Below are 13,130 nucleotides of genomic sequence, written 5' to 3'. Positions count from 1 at the left end.
ACACCACTAGCCATCACCTACAGCCCCCAACTAAAACCTCTCCGGCGCATCACCAAGGATCTACAACCTGTCCTGAAGGATGACCCATCACTCTCACAGATCTTGGGAGACAGGCCAGTCCTTGCTTACAGACAGCCCCCCAACCTGAAGCAAATACTCACCAGCAACCACACACCACATAACAGAACCGCTAACCCAGGAACCTATCCTAGCAACAAAGCCCGTTGCCAACTGTGCCCACATATCTATTCAGGGGACACCATCACAGGGCCTAATAACATCAGCCACACGATCAGAGGCTCATTCACCTGCACATCTACCAATGTGATATCTGCCATCATGTGCCAGCAATGTCCCCCAGCCAGTGCCTGCCAGACGCTCCCCTGCCATCCCGCAGAGCAGCGTGGCAATGGCCATAAAGAAGATCTGCTCCACCTTCTTCCTCGGCTGGGCAGGCAAGTGCCACCGGGTGGTGGATAAGTACGTGCAGCCCATCGAGGACGGGCTGGCCAAGGATGAGGAGCCCCGCGACATCTGCACCTCCATCGGCATGTGCAAGAGCCCGGGCCACCCAGGTGAGGGGGAGGGGCTGCCCCGAGCCCACCGCGCCCGGCTGAGCAGACCCCTGGGGAGCTGGGGCCGGCGCGCTGGGGGCTGGACACCAGGCTGGCTCTGTGGAGCCCCTGGCTCTTGGAGGGCAGAGCTCGGGTCTCCCCCGCAGCCTCCCGCCCCCTCCCACCAGGGATCAGGTCTGGGGGAACCAAAGTCAGGGCGTTTGCCAGGGTCCCACCTCCCCCAGCTTGGCCCATGGGTGCCCCCCGCTCCCACCTGGGCTGGGAACCCAGCGGGGGAGGGGATGTACTACTGCGGTCAATGGAGGGGGAGGGGGCTTGCTCCTGGGCACGGGAGCTGTGGGGTCACCCAGCCCCAGCCCTGCGGCCGGGCTGCTGCCCTCTGGTGCCCCCAGCTGGCCATGGGTCCCTGCTGCCCAGCGCCCCCCTCCCCCGAAGCTGCTCCTCCATCCTGTCTCCCTAACCCCTGCCTGAGCGCATGGGACCCACAGCTGCCTGACTCCCCCCCGCCCACCGTTCTTCCCCCGGACTTTCCCAAGCCCCACCTTGCGCCGCGAAGGGCCCTCGTCTCTGCCCACAAATCATCTCCGACCCCGCGAGGGCACTTGAGACCAGGGAGCGCTCAGGGCTGGGCAGCCTGCCCACATCAAAGGAGCCGCTCCGGAGAAAAGCGATTTCACAAGAGTGGCAGCTGCGGAAGTGGGCGCGGTGCCCCCCTCCGCAGGAATGTGCTGCCCACCCCTCCCCCCTACAGGGGTCGGGGGCCGGGGGTGCTAAAGGGGCTCCGCTCAGCACTGTGGGGGTAGAGTCACAAGCTCCATGGGGTTCTAGGCTCGATCTTCCCTGACCAAGGGCTGGGCGCTGAGCAAAGCGTGGGGCCCAGCGCTGCTGCCCTGGGCTGGGAAGCCTGGCCGATCTGGGCCCAAGTTTGGGGGTTTCGGTGCCCCCTGGACAGGGACCAGTCCAGGCAGTGGCAGGGCAAAGCCTCCCCGTCCTGCCATGGCTGCGGAGTCCAGCCCCAGGGCCCAGCCCCAGACCAGACGCCTTCTCCGGGGGCAGTGTGGAGCTGGGGCCCCTCCTGCCCCTAGTGCTGGCTGGTCCTCCCCCGCCCCCAGAAGGCCGAGGCCTGCCTGGCCCCACAACTTGCCCCGGTGTCTAGGGGTGTAGCCAGGGACCAGCCTCCTGGTGCCCCAGGAGTGCCAGCTGGGGCCATGCCATGGGGCAGCTGAGCCAGCTCATGGGGGCGCAGGGCTGGGCACTCCCAGCCCAGTGGCTTTGTCCCCAGTGGGGTGTGAGGACCACCGCTCCTCCGCTCTGCCCAGGGAGCCCCGGAGGGTGGTGCAGTACCCCAGGGGTGGAGCACACGTAGCCCTGGGGGTTTGACCCGAGGCCCCACAGATCACCTGGGCTACTGGGGAGAGGGGTGTCCCCTAACTGCCCCTCTGCCTGTCCAGCCTGGGTCAGGCTCCCCGATTCCCTGCACTGAGTCTGTCTGTCTGTCCCTCACTGGCCTCTCTCTCCTCCTCAGATGGCGCCTGAGCTCTGGGTGGCCAGGGCAGAGCGGAGCTTCTGCCTGCATGCAAATCGGCTCCCCTTCGTGCCAAGAACCCCCAAGCACCACTCAGCTACCAGGCAACTAACCGGGGGGGGCCCTACACACAGCGTAGCTCTACTCCTCCCCCTCCCCCTGGGGGCTGCCCCCTTCCCCCTGTTCCCAGGGGGCTCTCGCCGCTGCCCCTGCAATGCACTGCGCCCCCCCAGGCCCCCCACCACAGCTCTATGCCAGCTCAGACTCCCCGCTGCCCTGGGGTCTCCAATCCAGCCCGGCTGAGCAATGGGGTGCCCTGACTCCTGCCAGCGGGTTGCCCCTGGGGCCGGAGCTGGGTCTCAAGGTGATTCTGTATGTGGGGGGCTGGGCACAGACAGACCCTTACTCCCAATCTGTGCTGCCCGCTGTCACCCAGCGGGGGCCCCCCCAGGATTGGGAGCAGCTCCCCCACCCCTGGCGTGGCCTGGGGCCATTGGCTGCCGGGAACCGGCCCCCGAGGGCCCTTGTGCCGCAGGGAGAGGCCAACGCCCACAGCTGAAGCAGGCAACGTCAACACGCCCCGGGTGGGGCAGGCGGGGGCCTGGGCCCCCACCACGGGGCGGATGGCGGCAGCAGGAGCTCAGGACTCCGTGGCGCCAGCCTGCCCTCCTCACCGGCCTGGGGGCACGTGCCCTGGGCCAGGCCCCGACCGCCTGGGGCACAGTCCTGCCCGGGGGTGCGTCGGGGCAATCGAGGGGCCTGGCAGCCAGGGCCCGGCGGGGAGGGTAGAATGGGGCGTGGGGCTGGGGCAGGCTGCAGGCTTCACCCTTCAATTAGCCCTTCTTGCTGCCTGGTGCCCCCTCTGGGGGCAGCCTAGGGATTAGTTGGTCCCCAGCCATGTTAACCCATTCAGGGGCAGGTGTGGGGTGAATACAGAGTCGATCCCTCACCATCGCAGGGGCCCCTTGTCTCTCCTGCTCTCCACCTGTGCCCCCCCCACCCCACTTTGGTCTCCTGCAGCTGAAACGCTTTGGGCCGAAATGGGCTCAGCACTGGGGCTGGGGGAGCGGCTCTGGCGTGCGCGGGGGCGCGGACCAGCCAGCCATAAACCCTACGCAACTGCAAATCCCTGAGTATTCCCCCAGCCGCTGGGGCTAGGTTCAGCCATGCTGGCCCCTGCTCTCTGGGGTGGGGGCAGGGAGCTGCCCCCAGGGAGGGCAGGTGGCATTTCCAACAAGGGGGTGACTTTTGCGGGGTCCCAGGAGCCCTGCCCTCGGGCTGCTGCGGCAGGGGCCCCGGCCAGCGCAGCCCGTACTTTGGGCTCCAGTGACCCCATGGGGGCCCCTATGGGACGGGAGCGTCTGTCTCCACAGCCTCCCCCAGGGGACTGGGGCTTTGCTGCCGTCCCTGAGACCATGGGCTGTGTGCAGGGGGGCGGCTCCTTCGTCTGGAGTTCCCCACCCAGCCCAATGCTGCAGCCAGGCCATAGGGAGCAGCTCCTGCTCCCCAGTGGGCATCTGGCCAGCCCTTTGCCCCAGTGACACTGCTCCAAAGGAAGACCACAGCTTCTGTCCCAGAGCCCTTACCTCTCCCTCACAGTTCCACCCAGCTTCCACTCGCTCTCTTTGGCCTGGGTTGCCTCCATAACACCCTCCCCCTCCCCCCAGGAGCTAAGCTCGCTCCCCCCACACCCCCTGGGGCTCCCTACTCAGCCTTCAGCTGTAACACCCAGGGCAGTAGCAGACTCATCAGCCTCTTTGCATGGTGCAGCCAGCAGAGGGGGGTGGCAAGCTGCCTGGGTGAGCCAGGGTGACACGCCTGTCCTGCAGCCTTACCCCCACGCTGGGTTTGATGCCTGCGGATACTGTCATCCCAGGGCAGGGGCCAGGCTGGGCACCAGCACCCCAGCATGGACCAGGGCCCCAAAGGGCATGTGCACCAGGGGAGGCCAAGTCTGGAGTCCAAGCCCTCTGCCTTCCCAGGCCTGTCAGGCCAGCCCCCCAGCCGGTGGAATCGCCCTTTGCCAGACAGAGCACCGCGACCCCTGGGATGCCGGCTCCCAACAGTCACGGGCAGGCGAGTGAAGCTCAAAGAAGGAGGTTCCCCTGGATTTGCCCATGAGCTCCCAGACCCACAATGCTCTGCAAGTGGCCCAGGCAGTGAGGGGGGACCCAGAGCTGGTGGCACACGCAAGTGGTTGGTCTTCTCTCTCCCCACAAGGCTCCGGGGCCAGCCACAGCCATCTTCTGCGGGAAGCAGAGCCCTGCCCAGAGGAAACGCAGGGCAGATGTTATAAGAAGCACACAAGATCTTTTTCAGGGGAAAAGGCAATACGCCGCATAAAGCACAGAAGGGAGGAACTGTGCTGAACTGGCCAGCGCAGCCCTACTGGTGAGCCCCCTGATACCCTGGCACCCCAATATTCACCCCTGTGAATGTTTTGTACAAATATGCCTTGTAAGTAGGCCCCTACCAAATTAACAGCCACGAAAAATGCCTCCTGGAGCATGAAATCGGGTCTCCCCCTGTGAAATCTGTATAGCACAGGGTAAAAGCGCACAGAAGGCCAGATTTCACAGGGGAGACCGGTGCTTCTCAGACTGGGGGTTCTGACCCAAAAGGGAGTTGCAGGGGGGTCACACCGTTTTTTAGGGGGGTCGTGACATTGCCACCCTTACTTCTGCGCTGCCTTCAGAGCTGGGTGGCTGGAGAGCAGCGGTGGGTGGCCGGGTGCCCAGCTGAAAGGCAGCGCCCCGCCAGCAGCTCAGAATTCAGGGTGACAATCCCAGGCCCCCCCTCCTTCTGCGCTGCTGCTGTCGGGGCTCTGCCTTCAGAGCGGGGCTCCCAGCCAGCAGCCGCCGCTCCCCAGCCGCCCAGCTCCCAAGGCAGCGCCCCCGCCAGCAGCAGCGCAGAAGGAAGGGTAGCCGTACTGCCCCCCCATGCACACACACAATAACCTTGCAGACCTCCCCCCTCCCCACCGCCACCGCTCCTTTGTGGGTCAGGACCCCTCCAATTACAGCACTGTGACATTTCAGATTTAAATAGCTGAAATCATGAAATGTATTATTTTTAAAATCCTATGACTGTGAAATTGATCAAAATGACGGAGACTTTGGTAGGGCCCTACTTGTGAGGTATCATTCTGAAAGTCTTGATCTGCTCGACATTAATATCTTGTTGGATTGCGTGTGCTGTGGTCGTGTGTGAGGTTATGAAGGTGGGCTGTGTACGTGTTGTGTTGTGAGGCTGAAAACACCCACAAGCAGCCTTTCAGATACAACAGTCAAAAGGCCAAGCAATGCTAATGGCTCACTGAGAAAATGCACACAGGCACCAGGATTACCCCAGGACCTGTGTGCAAGAGAAACCCCTCAGAGATAGCTCTGCACCCTGGGAATTGCTTGACCCAGGTCACAGAGGAAGAGCTTTCAAGCAAGAGGGAAGAAGATATAAAAGGGGGAAATGACATCATGGGCGGGTACTCACTCTCCCTACAACACACCTGGAAACCCCTGAGGAATAAACACTGAACAGGGAGAAGTGATGGTCCCAGGCTAAGGGAATTTTAGCCTGTGTATGAAAACCTGGGAAACCCACGTTGCAAAGCCAAGGCAGCATTTTGTAGTTCACAAACTCATTTTATATTTTAATCTAAACCAGGGTACGTTTGCCTAAGGTGCCTGGGGAAAATCTCAGCTCGGCTACCACAAGTGTGCATGGTCTTCTTCACATTGAGGGAGAGGCGGACCGGGTATTAAACACACATACTGGCCAGATTGGACCAGGGCAGGCCAGTACTGCTCTGGGGTCCCAAGCTGGGAGGCTGGCGGTTAGAGAGCCTGTGTGTAACTGCAGCTGGGTGTGTCCCTACCTGTGTGAATGCTGGTGAAAGTGCAGGCTGGAGGGCTTTGCAGCTTGTCACAGCAGCACAGGGTGAGAGGGAGCCCAGGCTGGTGGGTCAGAGGGCTCAGTTCCAGGTGGCACGCAGGGGAAACCCATCACAGCCCCTCCCCGCCATCTCTCACCCACAGCGCCACTCAGTTTCCGGATTTGACTGATCTGTCGCTCCGCTCCGTGGTCACACAGAATAGTATTTATAAGGGCTAAAAACTCTCATGCTTCAGGGCAAGAGCTACCACTAATAGCTGGAGTCAGGAAGGAAAACTGCCCATAGCTTCCAATTCCAGAAGGGACCAATGTAACCATCTAGTCTGACCTTCTGTATATCAGCCCACCCCCCACGTATGCTCCCCCCATGGGAGTGCCTGACCTGGGCTGCTGAATCCCTGCTCCAGCGTGAGAACTGCGACAGTGGGGCTGCAGAGCTGTTATGCAGAGAAAACTACACAGGATCGTTTCATGGGACAAGACAAGACGTCACGTTTATTATACCACAATTTGATTTACGGCCAATAACTAATATCTAATACCTATGTGTGTACACACACACACACACACACCCAAATGTTCTGCAGCTGCTGTATAGTTACCAGTCCTGAATGTAGCTTGAGTTCGTGGCTTGGGTTCGTAGCTTGTGGAGGCTAACTGGCCAGGAAAGCCGGGCACAAGGAAGGGCTGGGTCTCTGTGGGGCATGCACCGATGCCCTTCCATGTTGGCAGCAGAATGTTACCCTCCAAAGTCTTCCATCTCATCCATCCTTTTCGTAGGCTTCAGTTTGAATCCAGAGTCTATAGGTCTTGCTGTGTCACGCTGTCAGCTTTGATGTTTCTTCAGTTGTACTTTTGTCCTTTTCAGGGTGGACTCTTCTTGCTTTGTCAGGGCTGTTATCTGCATCTTCAGCCGTTGGCGTTTACACTTATTTCATCAGGACAGGCTGGGCCTGGAGGTTGAGTCCATCATCCATCCATCCCTCATTCCCACATCTAAACTACACTAATCAGATTACAGCCGGGTTTTGCAAAATGAAGGTTGCAGCAGGGTTTACAAAATGGAGTGAGCATTTAATAAATGAGTTTGGGACAAGTTAAAATGGAGTTTGAGTTACACCATGGACACGTGTAAGGAACGACAAACAGGGAGCAGAAGTTACAATGTTGAAGCCATGCAGGTTTCAGTGATTTAAGCAGCAACTGGGTTGAAAGTGAAACTCAATTAGCCAGCCCTTCCAACCCTGAGAGTCCATGAGTCTATGATTCTCTCTCTCCCTTGTGGGTGTTTTTCGGTTTCCTCATTCGCTCTGCAGCAACGCTCCTCTTACCTAAGCTTAAAGATCGCTGCATTGCCCCAAAATCCTGTGGGGTTTGCTCTTCAAGTGGGTTATGACCAAAACAATTGGAAGGTGAAAGTGGGGTTAGGGACGTGCTGAACCTGGGACATAGGAGGGTGGCAGCTTGGGAGTGCTGATTAACCCGGTGGGCGTGTTCGTGTGTTCGTCTGGTTCTGGGGCCGCAGGAACCCGGCCCTGGGGAATAGGTCCTGCAGGACAGCTCCCTTGGGGGGCACTTGCAGCAGGGAGAAGTAGAGCTCCTTGTGAGAACACAAGTGACACAAGCAGTCCATGGATAGACATACAGACCCCCCACCCCCCAGAAGAGTAACCCTAATCAATGAGTGGGGGCAGAGATCAGCCGCAGCGCAGGGTGCCCCGGCCACGCCCCAGTCCCTGCCCTGTGCTGGCGGCTGGGAGCAGGGCAGGCACAGAGCCCTGCACAGCAACGGGGGCAGCATGGGGCAGGGGATCCTCTGGGAACCTCCCTCCCCTCCATGCTCTAGGGCTCCTAACACCCCTGCAGCAGGACCCTCGAGGCCGATACACCCCCCAACCCTAGAGATCTGCCTCATGTACCCTGGCCCCCCCGGCCAGCAGCAGGACAGGGGGCAGGTCCAAGGGAAGACGCGGGGGGCCTTGCAGAGTGAGGGGCAGGGACCCCACCAGCAGAGGAGCCCTGAGCTGCTGCTGCAGCCTGGGCCACTTGTGGACACTGAGGTTTCCTGGGGGGCAGGAGGTGTTTGGCGCTCACGTAAGCTGCTATTCCTGTCCCTGCTATAGAGATCACACCTGTCCCACCCCCTGCACCAGGACGGGGGGGCTCCCCACAGCACCTGGTATTGGCTCCTGGGGCCCAGGAACGGGGCGTGGCCGCCCCCCTCAGGGGATATAGGGCCAGGGAGCAAAGAGACGGGGCGACTACCTGGGAGGCCAGATGACCGCAGTGATACTGCTCGTCTCCCTGCTTGCAGGGGCAGCTGGTAGGAGCTGGGGGGGGGCCTTTGAGCCCCCCAACAACACAGGGAAATCAATGCCTAAGGGATGGGAGATGAACCCAGGTGTCCAGAGAGGGGGCCCAGGACAGCAGGAGGCCTGAGTACCCCTGCCTGAGATGGGGGAGAGGGGTGAGGACAGCCTGTTAGCCCCGAGCACCTCAGCCGGGTCCCTACCCCACCCCCTTGTCCACTAGCTCCTGTCAGCACCCCCACTGCTTTGATCATCCCGGTCCCCATCACCCGCTCCTGCCACTCCCCTCTATTGTCCCTCCCCTCTGGGCTCCTCGCCCCCCCATTCACTCCATGCTCCCCCCTGCGGTTCCCCCCCCTTGTGTCTCTTTCCCCTATTTCCAGCTCCCCTCGTGAAAAGAGTTGGGGAGCTGCAGGTCCGGAGTGAGGGGCACCAACAGACCTGTGAGGGGAGCCCAGGGCTCGGGTAGCAGGAGGCTGCGGGTCAGGAATTAGGGGCACCGGCAGAGCTGGGGGGTGGGGAGCCCAGGGCTGGGCTAGCAGGGGGCTGCGGGTCAGGGCATCAGCAGAGCTGGGGTGGCCCTTCATTCTGCCAGTTCTCTCCACTTCCAGCCCTGGCCCTGCCGGGGGAACCCCCTGAGTGCCTGCAGGGCCCTGAGTTTTGGTGCCGGGACATGGCCACAGCAATCCAGTGCAGCCAGCTGCAGTTTTGCCTGGAGTACGACTGGGACGAGCTGCCCGAGGTGAGCGAGCTTTTGCCTCCGGGGGCTCTGGTGCCTCCCGGCTGGCACCAGGGGCTTATTCCTATCCCTCCCAGACCCCAGGGCAGGCTCCTGCCCTTAGGGGGCCCACGGTACGCCCCTGGGGGGCCGTGATTCTCCCCCGCCAGCTCCAGAGCCCAAACCTGTCACTGAGACGCGCCTTCACTGGGCACTGAGGGGCCATGCCCACTCCTGCGTCAATCACGGGCAGGGGGTCCCAATGGCAGGAGGCCAGGTGGCATCCCACACAAGCATCCCTGGCTTGGGGCCTGTAGAGCCCCCAAGAGCAGCCTGCCCAGTCCAAACAGTTCGGACCCGGTGTGCTTCCCTCCCGCCCTCCCCCCGTCACCCCCGCTGCCCCAGGACCCCACGCACCCAGAACGGGCGGCCCCTGCGGACGGGTTGGGAGGTGACCCGGCTGCTGTGTCCCGGCACAGGGCGCTGACGAACGGCAACCCCTGGTGAGGTGCTTCGTGTGCAAAAAGGTCATCAGCAAGCTGAAGAGAATGGTGTCCAACACGCACAACATGGTAAGGACCCCCCGCCGGGCAGCGAGTGTGCAAGAGGGCATAGAGTGCACGGGCCAAGGAGGGGGGCCTAAGAGTGAGCGTACTAGGGTGAGCACGTGCCAGGCGGCATGGGAGGGTGGGTGAACACGTGCAAGGGAGAGGGCAAGGGCAAAGGCGAGGGTGGGTGGGTATGTCTGAAGGAGTGTGCGAGGGTGGGTGGAAGCGTGTGAGAATGGGTGGGTATGTCTGAGGGAGTGTGCAAGGGCGGGTGGGAGTATGAGAGGGTGGGTGTGCACCAGGCCCCAGCCCGTGCCTGCCCGACGCTCCTCTGCCATCCCGCAGAGCAGCGTGGCAATGGCCATAAAGAAGATCTGCTCCACCATCATCCCCGGCTGGGCAGGCAAGTGCCACCGGGTGGTGGATAAGTACGTGCAGCCCATCGAGGACGGGCTGGGCAAGAACGAGGAGCCCGGCAAAATCTGCACCTCCATCAGCATGTGCAAGAGCCCGGGCCACCCAGGTGAGGGGGAGGGGCTGCCCCGAGCCCACCGCGCCCGGCTGAGCAGACCCCTGGGGAGCTGGGGCCGGCGCGCTGGGGGCTGGACACCAGGCTGGCTCTGTGGGGCCCCTGGCTCTTGGAGGGCAGAGCTCGGGTCTCCCCCGCAGCCTCCCGCCCCCTCCCACCAGGGATCAGGTCTGGGGGAACCAAAGTCAGGGCGTTTGCCAGGGTCCCACCTCCCCCAGCTTGGCCCATGGGTGCCCCCAGCTCCCACCTGGGCTGGGAACCCAGCGGGGGAGGGGATGTACTACTGCGGTCAATGGAGGGGGAGGGGGCTTGCTCCTGGGCACGGGAGCTGTGGGGTCACCCAGCCCCAGCCCTGCGGCCGCGCTGCTGCCCTCTGGTGCCCCCAGCTGGCCATGGGTCCCTGCTGCCCAGCGCCCCCCTCCCCCGAAGCTGCTCCTCCATCCTGTCTCCCTAACCCCTGCCTGAGCGCATGGGACCCACAGCTGCCTGACTCCCCCCCGCCCCCCGTTCTTCCCCCGGACTTTCCCAAGCCCCACCTTGCGCCGCGAAGGGCCCTCGTCTCTGCCCACAAATCATCTCCGACCCCGCGAGGGCACTTGAGACCAGGGAGCGCTCAGGGCTGGGCAGCCTGCCCACATCAAAGGAGCCGCTCCGGAGAAAAGCGATTTCACAAGAGTGGCAGCTGCGGAAGTGGGCGCGGTGCCCCCCTCCGCAGGAATGTGCTGCCCACCCCTCCCCCCACAGGGGTTGGGGGCCGGGGGTGCTAAAGGGGCTCCGCTCAGCCACCCCATGGGCTGATTTCCAGGGCTCTGGCCGGGCCCAGCCCCCCACAGCCTGTCTCCTTCCAGGTGGCTGTCAGAGCAGAGCACCCCCTCGGTCTGACCCACAACCCCCACTCTGGGCTCTCTGCTCAGAGCCGCCATGCGCCCCTATCTGGGGAGGCACAGACCATGCTGGATTCCCAGCCCTCCTGTGTGGGGCGTGCGGGGCCAGGGCTTGGCTCTGCCAGCTGCAGCCAGGAGGAAGGGGGCTCAGCCCATCTCTGCAGAGCACCCTGTCCCCCCACAGCTCTGTGCACCCCCTTCCTACAACCTCTCCCCGGGCCCCAGCCCCAGCCCCAGCCTCCTCGCACCCGTCCCCATGGGCAGCGCTGGCCCAGTGCATGTCGCTCTCTAGTGGCCGGCCCCTGTCACTACACCAGCCGGCTGCTTGCTGCGCCCGGAGGGAGTTGAACCCTTAGCTCAGGTGTGAGCGACTGGGCGCTGAGTGCCCCGGGTTCAGTCCCTGCGGGGGGACGCAGGGTCCGTGGTCATGGCTGTGAGTGGCCGGGGGACTGGGCCCTGGCTGGGTGGCAATGGCTGAGATAACACCCATGTTCTCCGTGGTCTCCAGGGTGGCAGGATCCTGGCCTGCACCGGGCCCCGGCTGCAGAGAGCCTGGTGGATGCCTCGGGACCGTGACGCCCTCTGCCAGGTGAGGGCAGAGCTGAGGGGATGGGCTGGGCCACAGATGGGGGGCAGAGAGTGACACTGACTAGGTGAAAATGGGGGCGGGGGAAGGGCAGGTGGTGGGGCACTGATGCCAGGGTGATGGGCGTGACGGACAGATCCCTGGGGGGGCGCATTCAGCACTGTGGGGGTAGAGTCACAAGCTCCATGGGGTTCTAGGCTCGATCTTCCCTGACCAAGGGCTGGGCGCTGAGCAAAGCGTGGGGCCCAGCGCTGCTGCCCTGGGCTGGGAAGCCTGGCCGATCTGGGCCCAAGTTTGGGGGTTTCTGTGCCCCCTGGACAGGGACCAGTCCAGGCAGTGGCAGGGCAAAGCCTCCCCGTCCTGCCATGGCTGCGGAGTCCAGCCCCGGAGTCCAGCCCCAGGGCCCAGCCCCAGACCAGACGCCTTCTCCGGGGGCAGTGTGGAGCTGGGGCCCCTCCTGCCCCTAGTGCTGGCTGGTCCTCCCCCGCCCCCAGAAGGCCGAGGCCTGCCTGGCCCCACAACCCGCCCCGGTGTCTGGGGGGTAGCCAGGGACCAGCCTCCTGGTGCCCCAGGAGTGCCAGCTGGGGCCATGCCATGGGGCAGCTGAGCCAGCTCATGGGGGCGCAGGGCTGGGCACTCCCAGCCCAGTGGCTTTGTCCCCAGTGGGGCGTGAGGACCACCGCTCCTCCGCTCTGCCCAGGGAGCCCCGGAGGATGTGCAGTACCCCAGGGGTGGAGCACACGTAGCCGTGGGGGTTTGACCCGAGGCCCCACAGATCAGCTGGGCTACTGGGGAGAGGGATGTCCCCTAACTGCCCCTCTGCCTGTCCGGCCTGGGTCAGGCTCCTCGATTCCCTGCATTGAGTCTGTCTGTCTGTCCCTCACTGGCCTCTCTCTCCTCCTCAGATGGCGCCTGAGCTCTGGGTGGCCAGGGCAGAGCGGAGCCCCTGCAGCGCCCGTAGCCCTGGCCAGGAGGGGCTGCCCCCAGCTGTGACACCCGGCCGGGAACCTGCCTTTGCTGCCCGGCCTTTCAATAAAGCTTCTGCCTGCATGCAAATCGGCTCCCCTTCATGCCAAGCACCCCCAAGCGCCACTCAGCTATCAGGCAACTAACCGGGGGGGGGCCCTACACACAGCGTAGCTCTACTCCTCCCCCTCCCCCTGGGGGCTGCCCCCTTCCCCCTCTTCCCAGGGGGCTCTCGCCGCTGCCCCTGCAATGCACTGCGCCCGCCCCAGGCCCCCCACCACAGCTCTATGCCAGCTCAGACTCCCCGCTGCCCTGGGGTCTCCGATCCAGCCCGGCTGAGCAATGGGGTGCCCTGACTCCTGCCAGCGGGTTGCCCCTGGGGCCGGAGCTGGGTCTCAAGGTGATTCTGTATGTGGGGGGCTGGGCACAGACAGACCCTCACTCCCAATCTGTGCTGCCCGCTGTCACCCGGCGGGGGCCCCCCCAGGATCGGGAGCGGCTCCCCCACCCCCTGGCGTGGCCTGGAGCCATTGGCTGCCGGGAACCGGCCCCCGAGGGCCCTTGTGCCGCAGGGAGAGGCCAACGCCCACAGCTGAAGC

At 63.5% G+C, this 13,130-nt stretch overlaps 1 protein-coding gene across 1 annotated transcript; it reads left to right on the top strand.

Moving 5' to 3' along the window:
* Positions 1 to 8,157: 8,157 nt before the first annotated feature.
* LOC114021852 (prosaposin) lies at positions 8,158 to 12,621 on the top strand. The gene is made up of 6 exons (XM_027831999.2): positions 8,158 to 8,314; positions 8,912 to 9,042; positions 9,498 to 9,590; positions 9,912 to 10,089; positions 11,488 to 11,568; positions 12,471 to 12,621. Exons 1-5 carry the CDS (start codon positions 8,269 to 8,271, stop codon positions 11,553 to 11,555), a joined length of 516 nt encoding a protein of 171 aa, XP_027687800.2. The 5' UTR covers positions 8,158 to 8,268; the 3' UTR covers positions 11,556 to 11,568; positions 12,471 to 12,621.
* The last annotated feature ends 509 nt before the right edge of the window (positions 12,622 to 13,130 follow it).

This window comes from Chelonia mydas, chromosome 26, assembly GCF_015237465.2.
Source record: "Chelonia mydas isolate rCheMyd1 chromosome 26, rCheMyd1.pri.v2, whole genome shotgun sequence".
NCBI lineage: Eukaryota > Metazoa > Chordata > Testudines > Cheloniidae > Chelonia > Chelonia mydas.
The sequence above is the reverse complement of the archived record's forward strand: the minus strand, read 5'-3'. Positions and strand labels throughout refer to the sequence as shown.